This window comes from Pseudopipra pipra, chromosome 3 (genome assembly GCF_036250125.1).
Source record: "Pseudopipra pipra isolate bDixPip1 chromosome 3, bDixPip1.hap1, whole genome shotgun sequence".
Taxonomy (NCBI): domain Eukaryota; kingdom Metazoa; phylum Chordata; class Aves; order Passeriformes; family Pipridae; genus Pseudopipra; species Pseudopipra pipra.
In genome coordinates this window covers 11,917,408-11,933,857 of record NC_087551.1, presented here as the reverse complement: position 1 = coordinate 11,933,857, position 16,450 = coordinate 11,917,408, and the positions used below count along the sequence as shown (strand labels likewise).

Sequence of the window (16,450 nt, the reverse complement as noted above, 5' to 3'; positions counted from 1 at the left end):
GTCAGTATTGCCCCAACAATGTCAGCTCCTGGTGCAGAATCAGTGTGTGACCGAAGCCTTCTTCCCTGGGCACCTCTCCCCAACAGGAAGGTGCTTTTTGATTTTAGCACAATGCTCAGAGCTACATTCTTGAGGCAGAAGGCTTTGGAAAAGCCAAGGCCCAGTCTATGCCATGTCTCACACCACCTTTGGCACACCCCTGAGCAGCTACAGCTCATGCCTTGTGCTCCCAGTGAGTGGGAACCAGGACTCTGACATCTATACATCTGCCAGAGACATTCTCAGGTGAGGCAGCCTTCTCGCTTCTTACCTCTTCTGTCACTTTAAACCTCTTCAGCAAAGCCACAAATTTCTGCTTGAAGTTTGGTTGCTAAAACAAAAGAAGATCAGAAAGAAGGTCAGCAAAACTACTAAACCTCATTCCAAGATGACTAACATACAGGCCACAGTTACTGTCTCTAACACGCTGTCAGCTCCTTTCTAGCTCCATAGGTCCAAGGTCAGCTATGATCTCTCTCACTCTTTAAATTTGCTGTAGGATTTGGACTAATTCTGTACTCCACAAGAAGCCACTGTCTGGGCATGAGGGGGGATGAAAGGCTTCATACTTTTTCTGCTACAGGCTGGAATAGCACTCCATTTAAATCTCCTTTCTCCCCAGATCATCTGGTTGAGGAATACTGCCTTCAAGCAAGAAAAGATGGGGAATAAACTCAGGAAGAAGGTGGCCAGACACCTACAGGGCTGAAGTCAACAGGGATGAGAAGAAGCTTGGAGAGCAAGGGGCTGGCAGAGCAGCTCCTCCCTTCTGCAGATAGGCAGAGGAGCTGCTAATCGTTCACCTTTCTTTGTGCCTACCTCCCCTTCCTCAGGAAAGGAAAGAGACCATGTCACAGCAGCAAGTTAAAACTGTGTTGCATACAGATCATCACTGATATGAAGTCAGGCTAAACACAGTACAGACCATGAATCAAGGTACAGCCCTGAGCAACAAGCTAGCTAGCTCATTAATGGCAAGAGGTTTGTTCCTTCTTCTCAGAGCCAAGGGGGCTCTCCCCTGCTTTGCACCAAGGCCATCATTCCCCCTCCCCAATGCCCCTCACTGCCTTCAGGGAGGGGACAAAGTGAATCCCTTCCATCCCTTTGATCACGTTGTAAATGCTGATGTTACTCTGGTCATTGATGTGGTTCGGATCATTTTCCTCCTAGCCTTCTTGGTTTTCCTCAAGTCATCCTCTTCATCAAACAGATCCTGCAGGTAAAAAAGTCACAGCACATCAGAGCAACTGAGTTCAGGGAGCAGCACCTCCTAGTTCTCCTGCCCCACGCTTGCCCTCCATTTTGAAAAGCTTTGGTCCACTCTGCTCCCAGAGTCTTGCTTCTTATTTCCGCTACCTCTCTCCATTGGAGCTCCTTCTCCCTCCTTAGCACTGTACCCCAACAGACCTTCTTCCCCAGCACCTGTGCCACCAGGCCCCTCCAGGGATAAATGTACCAGCAAGATTAAGAGGAGAGACAGCAACTTTCTGCAACGTTCCTTGTTGCAAGCTAAAACTCTGCTCTCTGCACTCATCAGCCTTCCCCATGAACCATGTCTTGTTCTCCTGCTCTCCCCTCTCCATAGTTCAGAGGGTACAGCACACAGAGTCACAAAAAACCATTTTTTCCAGGGATCAGCCTTAACAAAACGCACAACTCCCTGGGACATGGGACCCTGATGTGTTAACTCAGCACACTGGGACGGGTAATCTGGAGAACCCTTGTGAGAGAGTGAAATGTTAATCATTAATGATTCAAACAATCAGTTATTTGCAAAAGCAGCAGAGTGTTTTGCCAGGCCAGGTTTGCACCTGTAGGGGAGGAAGAGAGTCCTGGATGTGTGGTGGAGAAACTTCTGATCTGCATAAGAACAGCTCAGGAGCAGAGGGGGTGGAGCACCTGTCACCACAGGATGACCATGACAAATCAAGCTTCGCTAAGCAACAAACTGGATTTTGAGCCAGATAAGGGAAGAGGCCACTAAAAAGCAGATCCTGCTAGGTGGGATAATGCCAATGTCCCCCCTTACACAACCAGCTCAGCTGTAAAACCCCACTCCACCCCCCCCAAACCCCAGGATGGTATCAGGACATTCACAGGTAGGCCTGAAGGTATTGATCCTTCTGATGAGGCATAACTGGCTCAACTACACTGATGTGAGAGGCAGCTGTCACGTCTTAGAAGGTATCATAAACCATCAAAGTCCCCCAAAGCCCACCAGACTCATTCCTGAGACCTTCCACCAGGAGACTGATCCACAGTGTTTCAACAGATCCACAGTGTTGCAACAGAGTGTAAAACTGTGTCACTCTCACCTCCCACCCAGAGAGGTATCTGGGTGTTCACACCTAAACCTAAGCATATATTAACCCATTGAACTCTATGTTTTGGGGGCTTCCCCCACCTTTGACAGATCAAGACTGTGACCATCACTTTGACCAAGCAACAATCAAGTCTCATTGCTGGATCCACAGGTAGTGATATCTTTCCTCTCCACTATCTACTCTTATCCTTCCTTCTTTCCTTTCTTTCTTTTCCCTACATATTTTCTTAAGTGATATCTTTATACTTTTATATTGTTATATTACTATAGATAATAATAACCAAAATGGCTACATTCCACCTTTCCATTGCAACCAAAGTGTTCTGAAATAAACCTGCCATATATATATATAAACACCAGTCATTCATTGTCACTTCACTCTAATCTGCCCCAAGGGATCTATTAACAAGAGCCTCAGTTACACCTGCCTTCAGGGGTGGGTCATAACAACCCTGAAAAGGGTTTGTCCCCATGCTTGATCAGCATGCTACCACAAGTCTTTCTTTGGCCCCAAATACAGGCAACCACAACATGAGGACAGCAAACACAGTGACACAGATCATCACAGGGCTGGGATGAGTCAGCAATCTCTGACCATTTTCAGACCTAGACAGTACTTCTTCCTAAAATCTCTGTTCTCTCTCAGAGAGTGAGCAGTCTGGTCTGTTAGCACAGGGAGACAGGAGAAAATCATGGTGGCCAGACTGAGGAGGGCTCAGCAGTGGTTTTCTGCTGCAGACCCGACACCTCTAAAGACACATGGTTGAGACCTATGGCTCTCCAAAGTCCCTTGCCTCACCATGGACTTGACAGCAGCCCACAATTCTTTCTGCTGTCAGGTATTATGGCTCTCTGCCCTCTGAAACCATGCCAAATGTTTCATGAGGGAGATGAGAGGGCTCAGGGTGATCAAGATCTTCAACCCCCTAACTCTTGGCCCCAGAAACAGGACCAGGACATAAGCCATTTTGCCAGGCCTCCCTTACCTGACCCTGCACAGCATCATCACTGGCTTCCTGCTCTGAGGAGAAACTGTCATCCTCTTCTTCAGAGTAGTTATCAATGTCCGGGGAGCGATCTGAAACCAGACAGTGCAAATGCACAGCTAAGCATGATGCTTGTCATGGCTCCAGCGAAATGACTGGTACTGCTGGCAGGCACTGGGGTACACACTCTGTTACCCATGTCCTGTCCCAAACGCTCGCCTTCAGGTCTGAGTGCTAACACACCTGAAGCTTTGATTTTAGGACCTGAGGGGACGCTCCCATCCTCGTGGTCAATGGGCTGACTAGACAAAGAGTAGATGCTGATTTCAGCCACTCGGATGTTCACATCTTTCATGTTGCTGTGGAGGCCCAGAAGTTGCCCACCATCCGTCGGGTGCTGCATCACCTAGACAGACAGACAAGCTCCCTGACAGGATGACACAGCTGGGAGCCCACCTCCTCTATATTATAACCCACCAACAAGCCAGAGCACTCCCAGCAATGAGGCTCTGTCCACCAGCCCAGCTCTGTGCCCAGCGCTGGCACAGGGAAGGCCATGTGAGGCTCCCCTCTGTTCCCAGCTCCCTGTACCTCGGCCATGTTAATGATGCCCACTGCAAGAGTCTTGTAGCCCAGGATTGTGCGGTTCTTGTATCTCTTCCTCCGCTGCAGCATGATCTGTAGTTTGTTGCCATCTCTCTTGAGGAAATGTGGGTACTGGGGAAGGAATGGCAGCATGAGGGCAGGGCTCAGCATGACACACAGGTAGAAAACTCTTCCTCAGTGCTGATGTACAGCAGGATACGACCTGCCAAGCTTTGAGGTGCTCCTCAAAGGCCACTCGCACTTATCCATCATCCTCCATATCCCGATGCCCAGCAAAACAACCCCTGGAGCAACGGAGCACTTGGCCTGTAGCAGGAATCTGTGCTGCTATGGTCTGAGCATGGGCAATCACTGGAGGCCCCTCCCCAGAGACTATGCCTTTCACAGTTAGCCCCAGTGTTGTGGTTGCTGAAAAGTGCCAGGCAAGAAAGCCCAAGGGACCAGGCAACACCAAGTACCTGCAGTGAGAAGGTCAGCTCCAGCTCAGTCTCCATCAGGCCTCCAGGTGGGAGGACGTATTCATTTGATCTCAGGACTCGCTTTGAACCCTACAACAAGATTGGCAGACACACACTGTAAGTTAAGCTCAACCACAGACTCCACTGCACCACACACACAAGTCAATGGTGTTCACAGTCCATAAGGAAAGAAGACAGTGCCATGACTCTGTTCTGTTCCACCTCACAGAGCCACCTTACACACACCTATCAATGCTTTGCAAAAGCCTGCAGTTTCTCCTGAGCTGCCAGAGGTCCCTTCTCCTTGCCTGCCTGCCAGGGAGCACTTGCTCTTCACAAGTCTGTTTTGCTTAATCTGGCTCTTTGCATGGGGAGTGCAAGTCTAATATTGTGCAGGGGACACTACTCGAGCCAGAGGGAGCCATGCAGAGGGAAGGAAAGGGTCCCGACACACTGCCTGGCCAGGAAAGGGAGACATCTCTGCCCTGCAGTAGACAGACCCTGTGCAGACAGATCCCTGTCTAAGCACAGCTGGCAGAATGGTTCTTCTGGGACCAAGTCAGAATGTCCCAGGAGAACAGGGGTCCCTCTGCTTGCTCATCTTGTGTCTCAGAAAACTCCTCCTAGTCTTTTCCTCAGGCAACAGTCCTTATGTCTCCACATATAGATATGGTTTTTTCCCCAGAAGGACAGTAAGAGAAGCACTCTAATTATGTACCCACTCCAACTCTTTTACTTCTGTCCTATCTTTACTATCTCTATGTCTTGGCTTCTGACAGAGAAACTGAATGACTTGTGGGATGAAAAATGCTGTCTACATGCATGCAACAGGCTCTCTTGGCTGCAGGGTGGCACAACTTGCAGACCCTCCCGAAAGTTGTCTGCAATGCTGTTCCCAGAGTCTGTGCCAGGACCAAGGCTTTCCTATGAAAGGTCTTCCTAAAACTGAAGAGAGGAGGTGGAGCACATCCCCTTCACCATCTGTGAGCATTCCTGGCCAAGAACACACTGACTCTTTCTTCCTGAACCCTTCTTTGATAACAGATGACAGGTAGTCACAACGAGAGTGACCATTTGCTGTTTGATGCAGAGAGATTATCCACCAAAGATTCATTCTTTCATCAAAACACAAATACTACTGCAATTACTCTTGAAGATGCTATTTTTGGGGAACGAGTTATGGCAAAGAAAAGGTGAGGATACCCTGGGTGGTGTGTCCAGCATGTGAAGGTTTCATAAACGATGCTGTCCTGTGCCTTATTGTCATTTACCACTATGTCCAGCCTCAATCCTAGGTGAATCCAGTCCCTCAGTGAAATGCCAGTGCCACATCTATGTGGCGTTGCAAGGACTGGGACAAAGGCTGCTTCACTATCACAATGCAAGCACAAGAACACAGAAATACTGAGGATTCTCCATCTCTTGAGAAATTCAAACCTCTACTGGATATAGCACTGAGCACCTGATGTAGCACAGCTGTTCTGCAACTTGAGTAATGTCAGGCAAGACCAACTTCTCAGCACAACAGTTGAGTATCCCTATGAGTACTACAGGAAAACTTAATATCAGACTGTTATAGTGAAAATCACAGATAACAAAGAGTGTCAAGGAAGTGAAAAACAATAGAGAGAGGTCATGGCCACAGATCTTCACTACCTAAAAACTGAAAACATACAGGAGCTTTCACTACTATACACAAGCACATGATGCCCAAGTGTGGTCTGCAAGGTACAATTCCCAATTTCAGGTATAAATCTGTCCTAATTGGTCTGGGTTATAACACGGTTGAAACTAGAAGAGCATACCACACCTGGAAAAGGAGAGAGAACTAACATAATATTGGAGACCTGGCCTTAGGCATACAGCAAAGCACTAACCAGAATTCAAGCTAAAGGTGCATTTTGGGAGGGAAAAGACCATTAATATCATCAGCATATTTGGAGTGTAGCTGAAATTACTTGGGTAGGAGTGAAAAACAAGTGGTTGCAAAGAGAATACAAACAAAGCATAAACAGAAAACTCTGCATAGCAAGAAAGAGCAAAAAATCCAAGTTCCTGCAGGAAGCAGGGCTGGAGCAGCAGGCAGGCCCGTCAGAGGCAAATGAACTTCTTAGCCTGGCCTATTTTGTAGCACACACTCTGGTCTGCTATGTAGTGACTGCCAATATCATCCCTCTACAGCAGTACCAAGGTTTGAATCTGAGTCACCAGCTGTATCCTGCAAGCAGCTGCAGAAGGATCTGCATCCACAGCACCTGTCACAGGAGCTGAAAGTTCTGGGAGTGCTGGGGTTTGCTTTCTTCTTTCTTTGATTGTTTTCTCTATTCATGGCTCAATATAGGGTATTTCTGAACTATAGTCTCTCTGTCGAGAGGGAACACCCTGTTTCCCTTCATGACATAATCAGTTACGATACCAAGACAGGTATCTGCACCTTTATGGAGCTGAGCCAGGCACATCCAAATCTCTTAAGGCCATGCTGAACACCACACAGAAGGAAATGCTCTATGACATCTCCAGTCTGTTAAAACAAATAACAAGGGATAAAAGTTTAAAGACCACTCAAACAATACGAGAGTAAATCCCCTTTTTCACATAGTTCAGTTCTCACTCAAGGCTACTGAACATTATATATTGAAATAACCTGTGGGAAATGAGTAAGTCCTGTAGACGTAGAAAGCTCCCTTAGTCCTTTGACAGTGGTGTTTTCAGAAGAAGGAGCAGGTAACAGCACATGGCACAGCTGGAAAGCTATCTTTTAAGACCAGAAGGGCATGATCGCTGTGAGATCAGGTATTCCAGACAGGCTTACACTGTCCTTTGAGTAACATACATTTTTTGAGCAGACTACGTCCAGCACTGGGGCTGTTTTCTTGGTGCCAGCACCATTCAGGCACAGTCAGAGGTTTGTTTCCATGCAATCTGCCCTTCAGAGCAGCAACTTCCCAAGATTCAACTTTCTGAACCCAACAGAGCTGCTACTGAAATAAGAGAAAATACAGCTCTCCTTTCCTCTAGTCCCCAGCTGCCCCCTTGGGAATTTGCAGGTCCTCCATACATGCATCAGCTGTTTCCATCCAAAAGATGGAAGCAGCAGCGTTCACTGGGCAGCCTTCAAACAGCTTCTTACTAGTGTGACTCATCTGTTACCTAGGAGAGGAGCAGAAGGAATGGATCCGTCTGAGGCCACATTGTAGGCAGGCTATGCTGAGGCTGCCTACAGCCTCCATCTGCCTTCCAGCAGTCCCAAACCCTGCCAAGGCGGCTGGTCAGGCAGGTGAAAGCAGTCTAAGGAGGCACACAGATCCACCCCACTCCCACAATCAATGTTAAGCCATAGAGTAACGTGGGCAAAAGCATTCTCCTTCAGTTTTCTTCAGCTTTGCAGGGAGTCTACATCATGCAGTCATAGCTATGTGGCCCTGCAGAGAGGAGGTGACCATGTTTAAATCAAGTCCCTGAATTCAGCCTCCATTCCATGGCCTCCATTCCTGCAGTGAAGAGTCCCTGTGGCTTCAAATTGCTGAGGCCTATTAATTTCTTTTGCCATCAGGGTGCAAGATTGGCCTGTGGCAGGGATGGGGGTGATCTCTTTGAAAGAGCTGGAGTCCCACTGCACAGCCTCTTCCACAGTCTCACATCTGCAGTGCATGAGAGGGGGCATTCCTGAGGACCTACACACTCAGCACATATCAGTCCAGGCATAAGGGATGCTGCACAGGAACTCAAAGATCCCCAGTCCCACAAAACACACACAGCTTGGGCCAACAGTGCAGGAGAGAAGTGAGACCAACCTAGCCTTCCCAGTCAGGAGGGACCCACAGCTCCCAGCTGGCTCCCAGCCCCCCAGTCCTGTGCTGCTGCCACCTGTGGCCCAGCCTTGATTGCTTCTGCATTTCCAGGGGCCAGGCACTCTCTGCTGCCCAGGTTGTTTCCTTGCTTGCACCAAAGGGACACAGGTCTTAGAGGTCCCAGGGCTTTCAGCTCTCCTGAATGACATCATACACACAGTGATGGAAAGATCAGCAAAGTGGGATACTGACCAATAATGCATAAACCCCAATATCGTCCTGCTGTCCTCACTCCAGGCCCCAGTTTTCACGTATTCTGCTTTCTGTTTCTTCTGTGCAAGTGAATCAGGTCTGCCATGAAGACAAACTCCAGCTCCCAGAGCTCCACTAATGCTGCAGCTTCCAGCATTAATCCAGGATTTAGATCCTAATGTGTGCAGCACAAAGAGCTCTGTGGGAGCACAAAGCTGCTGAGCTTCTGCCTCGCAGTGCTTTCAATGGGATCAGCAGCTTTCCTGCCAGCTGACAAGAACGAAGGAAGGACACCAGCACCCTAGTTGAGTAAGAGGGGCTGTGGTGAGAACATACACCCAAGACGCATCTTGCTTCCATGCTGTCTCCTTTGGCAGGTGGAAAGGATGTGACTGCACCCATAGGAATCCATCTCTTCACCACCAGCTGCAGAGAGGGTGGGGGGATTGCACATACCAGGATAGTGGCAAATTCCCAGTCCTCTCTCCCCTCCACTCTGCCTGGTTCAGAGTAGAGGCACCAGGCCTAGCACGGATGCACAGAGAAAGGGAGAGGACAGCAGAGGGAACTGTGAGATCATGCAGGGTACAAATGTCAGCAGAAGTTATGCACAGAGATGATGCTGATCTCTTGCACCCTTCCCACCCTTCACTCCCCAGGGAGTGATCTGGATGGACGGCACTGCCAGAAACCACCCAGTACTGATCCTTTCTAAAGGGTTGGGAACGGTGGGAAGCCAAAGTCTGAACAGCAGCTTGAGAGGAGGGCCTTGGCTGAGGTGGGCAGGAAGGTATGACACATTCTGTCCCAGTGCCTAACCAAATTCATCCCTGATATAAACCAGCACCATGCAGTTTGCTGCTGTCCCACTGGCCTGAGAGCCAAAATCTCCCCAGGGGTGCTAATCGAGACAGAAGGGGTTGATTGGCACAAGGCAAGGGACATGCAGACCAGCACTTCACAGAGAGCAAAAGGACAGGCTTGGCCTGCAGCCATCAGGCAGCAACATGGATAGGAGCCTACCTGAATCTTCACAGCAATAAGCACAGAGCTCAGCTCTTTGTCCAGCTCTTTCAGCACCGTGAGTTTCTTCAGGCGCAGACTGCAGAGCCTGTAAGATAGAGAGAATGGGACACATTCAGGCACCACCATCCCTGGGGCCCTGCCACATGGTACCCGGTGCTCGGAAGGCAGCCTAGATGCTTGGCCCACTTGCAGGCACAAGCTTGGCCGAGGAACACTGGCATTCAGGCACCCCTGAGACAGACCATTGGGGAAAAAAGGAAAGAAGAGAAATTAACAGAGCTAAAGCAGGCTTAAGGGATTAGTGGGAGACAGGAAGTCCAACAGCAGGCCATATGGTAAAGAGATCCCTTCCCAAGCAGGGCTGTTGCCAGCTCTGCTTAAATCTACCTTGGCCACAATGCTGTTTATTTATAAACCAAAGCACTTAAATCCACTCTTATCCTGGACTTAGTTAAGGCAAATGTTCCCATGCTCTTCTCTTGCACGATACCACACAAAGCTGACTCGGGAAGCAGCCTCACAGGAAGCTTCATACAGCAGCCACCCTGACAACCACAAAAACCTGGGGACTCAGCACGGTAAGTGGCACTTGCAAGAAAAAGCTAGGAAGGAGCCTGAGGCTAAGTGAGAAGAGCGACTTTTGCTGCTCAAAGGATTAGTCAGGGCCTGTGAGATAGCCAGCCACCCCAACCTCCTGTCTAGGAGCCTGCAGCAGAATTCCCACAGAAAGTACCTGCAAGGAACTCTGTGTCAGGGAGCACAGGCCAAACACATCTTTACCAGCAACACCAGCACGCTGATGTTCTGCAAGCCAGCCCCTGTGCTCCACGCTCCACGGCTGCAGACACTGGTACCCAGGACTTTTGTGGATATCAGTATGCTGGACCTGAGATTTAGGCCACCCTTCCTGGAGAACAGATTTGGCTACTACCAAATACATTTCTGTCTGACACATTGTGCTCCCTGAAGGACCAAATCTATTCTCTCCTGCTTTTTTTATTTTTAAAGGAAAAAACCCTGCTCTTGCTCTGCTAATGTACAGGAACAGTGTAGAACAGCCCAGAGGTGGAATGACAGTGGAAAGGGAAGGACAAACAGCCAAACTGCAGGACAGGTTTAGGACTTAGCAAGCACTCATTTCCTACCATGTCCCTGCCCTCTCTTCTAAAATAATTTTAGCTTGTGCAGAAGATTTTCTGGACTGTGACTGCAACCCTGCTGCTCTGTCCTTCACATTTGGGTAGCAGGGCATGGTGGAGATCAGAATTCAGGAAGCTGGGAGTGCAGACAAGCTCTTGTACACTTGTTTGCCCAATGGTCTGCATTCCTTCAGCCAAAACCCAGGGCTACAGACCCCTAAGCCCTTGTACCCTGTGCACCCCAGCACTACAATAAGTGATCCCATCTCTGTCCACCCTTCCCCTCTGAGCTTCTGCTTGTAGGAAGGGAGAAACCTTATCATCTGGGGCAGGTTTCTTTCTCCCCAGAAGTACTTCGTCAAAGTTAGGAGTGAGCTGAAGGGAGCAAGGCCAAAGACAAAGAGGATGTCTCTTGGGCAGGGAGGGGGGACTAAATGCTCACCAAAAAGATGGAGTACAGCAACTACACCAGATGTACTAAGGGAAAGCTTGCAAAGAGGCTAAGCTTAGCTAACACCATCACTAAGTGCTGGCTTTGACTGTCCTTAGTCCCTAAAGAGAAATGAGGCTTGAACATGTAAGACAAGAACAGGACATCTACTCAAATTTTCCTTACAGCACTGATCTAGTTACCTGCATGGAAAAGTTATCCCCAAAAGATTAAAACTTCCATACGGATATCCAATCTTAATTTGAGGATATCTACCTGGCAGTTGTTCTCACTGTAAAAACACACTCCTCATCCAAATTAATCAATTCATTAGCTCTTCATGCTCTTCTCTGAGGCACTCAGGAGTTCTGTCAGTACCTGGTATTTTTTCTCAGGGAAGAATAAGTGCACATCGATCAGCTTTACCCACTTGGGCAGCTCTTTCACCTCTGATAAGGCAGTCGACAGCTTCTTTCTTCTCTCTCTCTGAAAGCTTCTATCCCTCTCCAGATCTCTTTCACACAGTGTGAGACACTGTACTCTGCACCTTGTCCTTCTCATACCCCGTGCAGGAAGGTGGTTACCCCCTCCCACCCTCTGCTTTTCCTCCCCTGCAGCACTCAGAGATCCAACTAGCTCAGGTATAGCTTGCAGCCTGCAACTCAAACCCTTCTCAAAACAGTGCTTTCTAAAATACCATTACCCTTCCGATAGGGATTAACATGCATGTTCTGGAGTCTAAATGTACTTATTTGCAGCACAAGAGCACACAATTTTTAAAAGGGTGCTCCTTTAGCAACTTGGCTGTCCCTGATGATCCTCTTTTGATCGGTTACTTAACCAACCCCTGCATCACCCAGATTTGTGTCACTGCTGGGTGTTCAGTGCCAGTACTGGGCAGCAGTGGGTCTCACACTAATCCCTGCAGATCTCTACAGGACAGGATCGATCCACAGTGATCAGAATGTATGCTGCTCTGAACACTTCAGCCAAATCCCAGGGCAACTACCCCATGGTTTTGCCCAGAATTGATCAGTGTGTGATACCCCCAAGTGACTAACTTTTTGGTAGATAAATTATAAATCTGGATTTACTTGTTCCTATAATTAAAGACAATAACTAGCAAATGTTCTTGACCTGTGGAACTACTGCAAGGACTTCCTCTATATCCAGTTGTGGTAAACATGACTAACATTCTGACAGCAACAGTGACTGGCAGCAACAAGGAAAATGAGCTCCAACAGGACAGTCTGACAGCCTCCTGGACCTCCAGTACTCCTACACTCCACTACTGGTTGTTTACTAGTGAGGAGTATTTTTCCTGGTATTATCTTTAAAAATGCTGCCTTCTTTTCATCACTAACTTGGATGGTCAGTCAGACAAAAATCCTCTTTCCTGATCATGGCTTTTCAAACATGCAACCAAAGAAAGCATCTCCTACTTTTCACTTGTTCCACTCTACCTCTTTATTCAACCCCGTACCCAGCAGGAGCACACATCCCTCCACCGCTACTGCCTGAGGAGGTAACAAGCAGCAGTATGTCTGCACATTCACACACCCAGCACTGCCACCACCCTCAGCTAAGATGATGGTAACAAAAAGGAACACGTGCACATATAAACACACACGCATCCCAACTGCCTGGCTAAAGAGCATGTGCGTGTGTGCACCAACACACATACAGACAGACACACAGTGCCTGGATGCACCTCAGCTAAGCAAGCACTGACTTTCAAGTTGGGATTCTGAACTGCAAGCAATTACATCTAAATAAGAACATGGGGAGCGAGAAGGGAAAAAAAAAAGAGAAAGGGGCAAACGAGGAACTCAATGAGTTAACAACTCATTAAAACCACAAAGATGACATTTCCTGGAGTATGTTTTCAGACACTTAGGTCATACTTTGAAAACGGTCCCAAAAACATCACTCAGCACATTTCTTTTGCTTTTCTTTCGCTTTTCTTTCCTGCTCCAGGTTGCAGCGTCCCAGCTGTTTCCTTCCTCTCTAGTTAAATGACAAATTTGGAGCTTTTGCTCTGAAGTCTGATTGAAACACTCATAACACTTTCACCAAGCTGGCCTGTGAATTCATCTTGAAAAGCAAAGCTCCTGTAACACATACATTTTGTGAAGTTCAGCGCCAGCAGCAAAGCACTGCCTTCAGCGTTTTTTTGCAAATGCCAAGAGGTGACTGCTGCTCTCAGTGGACACACACACACAGTGGCTAGTTTTTTTAAGGAAACCTTCCTGTCTGAGTGGTCCATTCAGGACTACTCTGGGAGTCACACTCCCACCACCCCAGACTTTCATTGCTGGGACCAAAGCCCCTTCGCAAGGGGCAGCTCCATTGGACCAGTGGGTGCCCCAACTGGATCCCACCACACACTACACTCATTTAATCACAGGGCAGTAAAACAATAACAGCTTGAGCTAATGCCTCCAGGGTGAATGTAGAAATCTTTGGGCTTTTTTACTCTGTTTTTAGCCTGTTACTTACACGCTCTTCACGCCCCTTACATGTGCCTCTTGATCCAATGGTGAAATTTGGTCAGGGGTCTTCTGCTTCTTTATTTGGGTTCTACAGAGTCTCTGGGTGAACCAGCCACACAGTGCCACAGATGGCAGTGTCCTTTGTTAGGCAACAGGTCAGTGCCAGTTCATGGCTCCTTTCATGGGACTCCAAGACATCTCCTGCCATCCAGGGCACAAACCTGCAGCTCACACTGCAGCTGCACACCCAGCTACCTGCACTAGGTGTACTCTTCAACAGCTTTATTGTTGCATTTTCAAGGTCAATGTTTCAGTGAATGCCATATATCCCTAAAGCCCCTGATGTCAGGGGAATATAAACCAGAGGTATGGTTCTTAAGGCTCATAGAAAGCAAAGGAAAACAGGATGAAAATACATCTATGCACAGTACAGGATGTGGTACATTTTTCTGCTGGCATCCTGGGGCTGTTCAGTGCTTGGCTTACTGACCACTGGTGAGCAGCAGGTCATTCTCTGGAGAGGACTGTTTCACTGGACATTTGAACTGATTTTTTCAAGTGGCAGCAGCCAGGTTCCTTGGGTTTTCCTGTAGCTCCTTTGCCACCTACAAATGTTAGAACACAGCCACCCCTCCCAGCACTGACCCTCTGCACTCCCTTGTAAACGCTACAATCCTTATTGGATGCACAGCCATGGACTAAGCCTTCAATAGAGGCAATTTAGTAGCTCTTCAATGTTTTTCCTGACTTTGACGGCTCAGGTTTCCCTTTCAAGGTGATATTAAACTCTGAGACTGGGCTTCTGGAGAGATGCCAGATGTTCCGTAAGGCTCACAAGGTATGGGATGCTCCCGACAGTCCTGCACCCCTGCTGGAGCAGCACCTATTCCCAGTAAATGTTCCTGCTAGAGGACAGAACGCAGCTGGCCAGGACCAGACATCCTGGGCATGGGGACACCCTGCAGACTGGCTGGTCTTATGGAGCAGCTTGTAAAAGCAGTTTTACTCCCTCTGATCAGAGGGGTGTCCAGCCCTACAGCTCACCTCTGATAGTGGCCAAAGGGAAGGTGTCAAGGAAAGAGCACACCAACAGGGTGAGAGCAGTGAGATACCACCCAGAACGTGCCACAGCTTTCTGAAGTCAAGATACTCCCTGAGCCATAGTGGTATCTATGCACGAGACACCACTGATGCACGCAGAGGGGAGGAGAGACCTACTCCACTTACAGAAAGCAAGTCCCTGTTGCCAGCAAACAGGAGCAATGAACTGGGACAGCAGCAGGTTCATCAGGCTCTGCAGCTCAAGCATCAGGACAGGTAGGTAGGCCAATTACAGACATACTGGGATGAAAGCCAACATCAGCCTGCTTTGAGAGCCTCCCCAAGGGAAAGAGAGACAGAACAGTCAGGGCTTGCTAGCACACTCTTGCCACTCTGCCTTCTAGCAACTGCTGCAGCCTGGGAAGGGCAAGAAAAGCGAGCTGCGCTGAAGTGGTGTAACACAATAGGATGCAGAGGCCAAAAGCCATGATAGCACCCTCTTGGGATCTCCAAGGAAAGAGCTAGGGCCAGAATCACCAAACACCTGCTGTGTATCAGGTCCTTTAGCCAAGTTATGCAAGGTGATGCGCAGCAGAACAGCCCTAGTGCTGAACAGCAATCCTCTCCTTGCCATGAGAGAGGCATTTTGGCTCCCCTACATCCTGGCTGACAGCAGCTTGCTACCAATAGCACATGTCTGCCCTGTTGCTGGATCCAGAGCAGAGTTCTATTACTGCAAACTGCAGTAGGTTTGACTTATCCCAATTACCAACTGATCTTCCCAAAGGAAATCCTAAAGCATGAAAGATAGGAAGACAAAAACTCCCCGCATTGTTACATCCCTTCATTTCCTGTAAAGCATTCACAGCTTATGGTTCTGCCTGCCTCACAAAATCCAGGATGTTTTCCCATGTGACTATTCCTCTCCTTCATCATCCCATCTCCTTCCAAGTGCCTCTAGACAGATGAAACCCAAGCCAATGCTCAGGCATCCCAGAGGACCAGCTGACACTCTTCTTCCTTTTGTCTCTGAGGCTTGTAACAGCAAAGGAATGTAAGCCTGTGCTGAGAAAGGGTTCCTTCTCCTCACAGCAGCAACTTGGCTGCACTACATGGGAGCAGGACAGGCAAAGGCATGCTGGGAAGGGCAAAGAATTACAGTATCAGTAGGGTACACATTAGGAAGAGCAAGATGTCATCCTCAGTCAGGAAAAACGGGAGGCCAAAGGAAGAAAACAATGTCCTGAAAGCAGATACATCCACCTTTCCTTGTCTTCATGGCTGGCTGTTGCAGCTGCCCAGTCTTCCTCACAGCTTTGTGTCCTGGTTAGCATGTGCCCCCTGGGATGGCCATTCCAGATAGACCAAAAAGAGGCCAGTGCAGGCCCTGACAGTGCAGCATATTAAATGGGACCTCAGCACCACTGTATTGAATTGGAGCACCTCTTTTTTTCATTTTCCTATCCTGATGGAAAAGAAAGTCCACACAATCAATGCTGTTATCATCTGACTGGGCAGTCCATTCTTAACTGCATTAAAGATCACTGTGTATGCACATTTATCGGGCATGCCCTGCTGCAATCAGCCCTTGGAAGGGTGCCTAACTCTTTATTCTCTGGGTAGATGATTCTGGTTTGGTCAGCAACTTGCCCTTGAGCTTGCTGCACCAGGCTGCTCTATTAAACACTCTGAAGCGTCTTTCCCACTGTAGGGACCACACACAGGTCTGCCCAGGGGCTCTGACTGCCACCCAGAGGCCTCCCAGGAACCGCCTGCTCTCCCATCACAAGCTCTTAGCACTGCTGTGTTCTCAGATATGTATTTCATAGTATTGCAATACCACTGAGACAGCACACAGCCACTCCCA

At 48.5% G+C, this 16,450-nt stretch overlaps 1 protein-coding gene across 2 annotated transcripts in view; it reads right to left on the bottom strand.

The window, feature by feature from the left end:
* LOC135410916 (phosphofurin acidic cluster sorting protein 1-like) overlaps nucleotides 1-16,450 on the bottom strand; it is a 61,476-nt gene that overhangs the window by 10,380 nt on the left and 34,646 nt on the right. For both annotated transcript variants that reach the window (XM_064647845.1, XM_064647846.1), the window contains exons 2-8: nucleotides 9,479-9,566; nucleotides 4,413-4,502; nucleotides 3,940-4,065; nucleotides 3,592-3,754; nucleotides 3,349-3,440; nucleotides 1,172-1,252; nucleotides 311-370 (exon numbers count right to left, since the gene is read on the bottom strand). In XM_064647845.1, coding sequence (XP_064503915.1) covers nucleotides 311-370; nucleotides 1,172-1,252; nucleotides 3,349-3,440; nucleotides 3,592-3,754; nucleotides 3,940-4,065; nucleotides 4,413-4,502; nucleotides 9,479-9,566 — 700 coding nt within the window. The remainder of the gene's footprint in view (nucleotides 1-310; nucleotides 371-1,171; nucleotides 1,253-3,348; nucleotides 3,441-3,591; nucleotides 3,755-3,939; nucleotides 4,066-4,412; nucleotides 4,503-9,478; nucleotides 9,567-16,450) is intronic.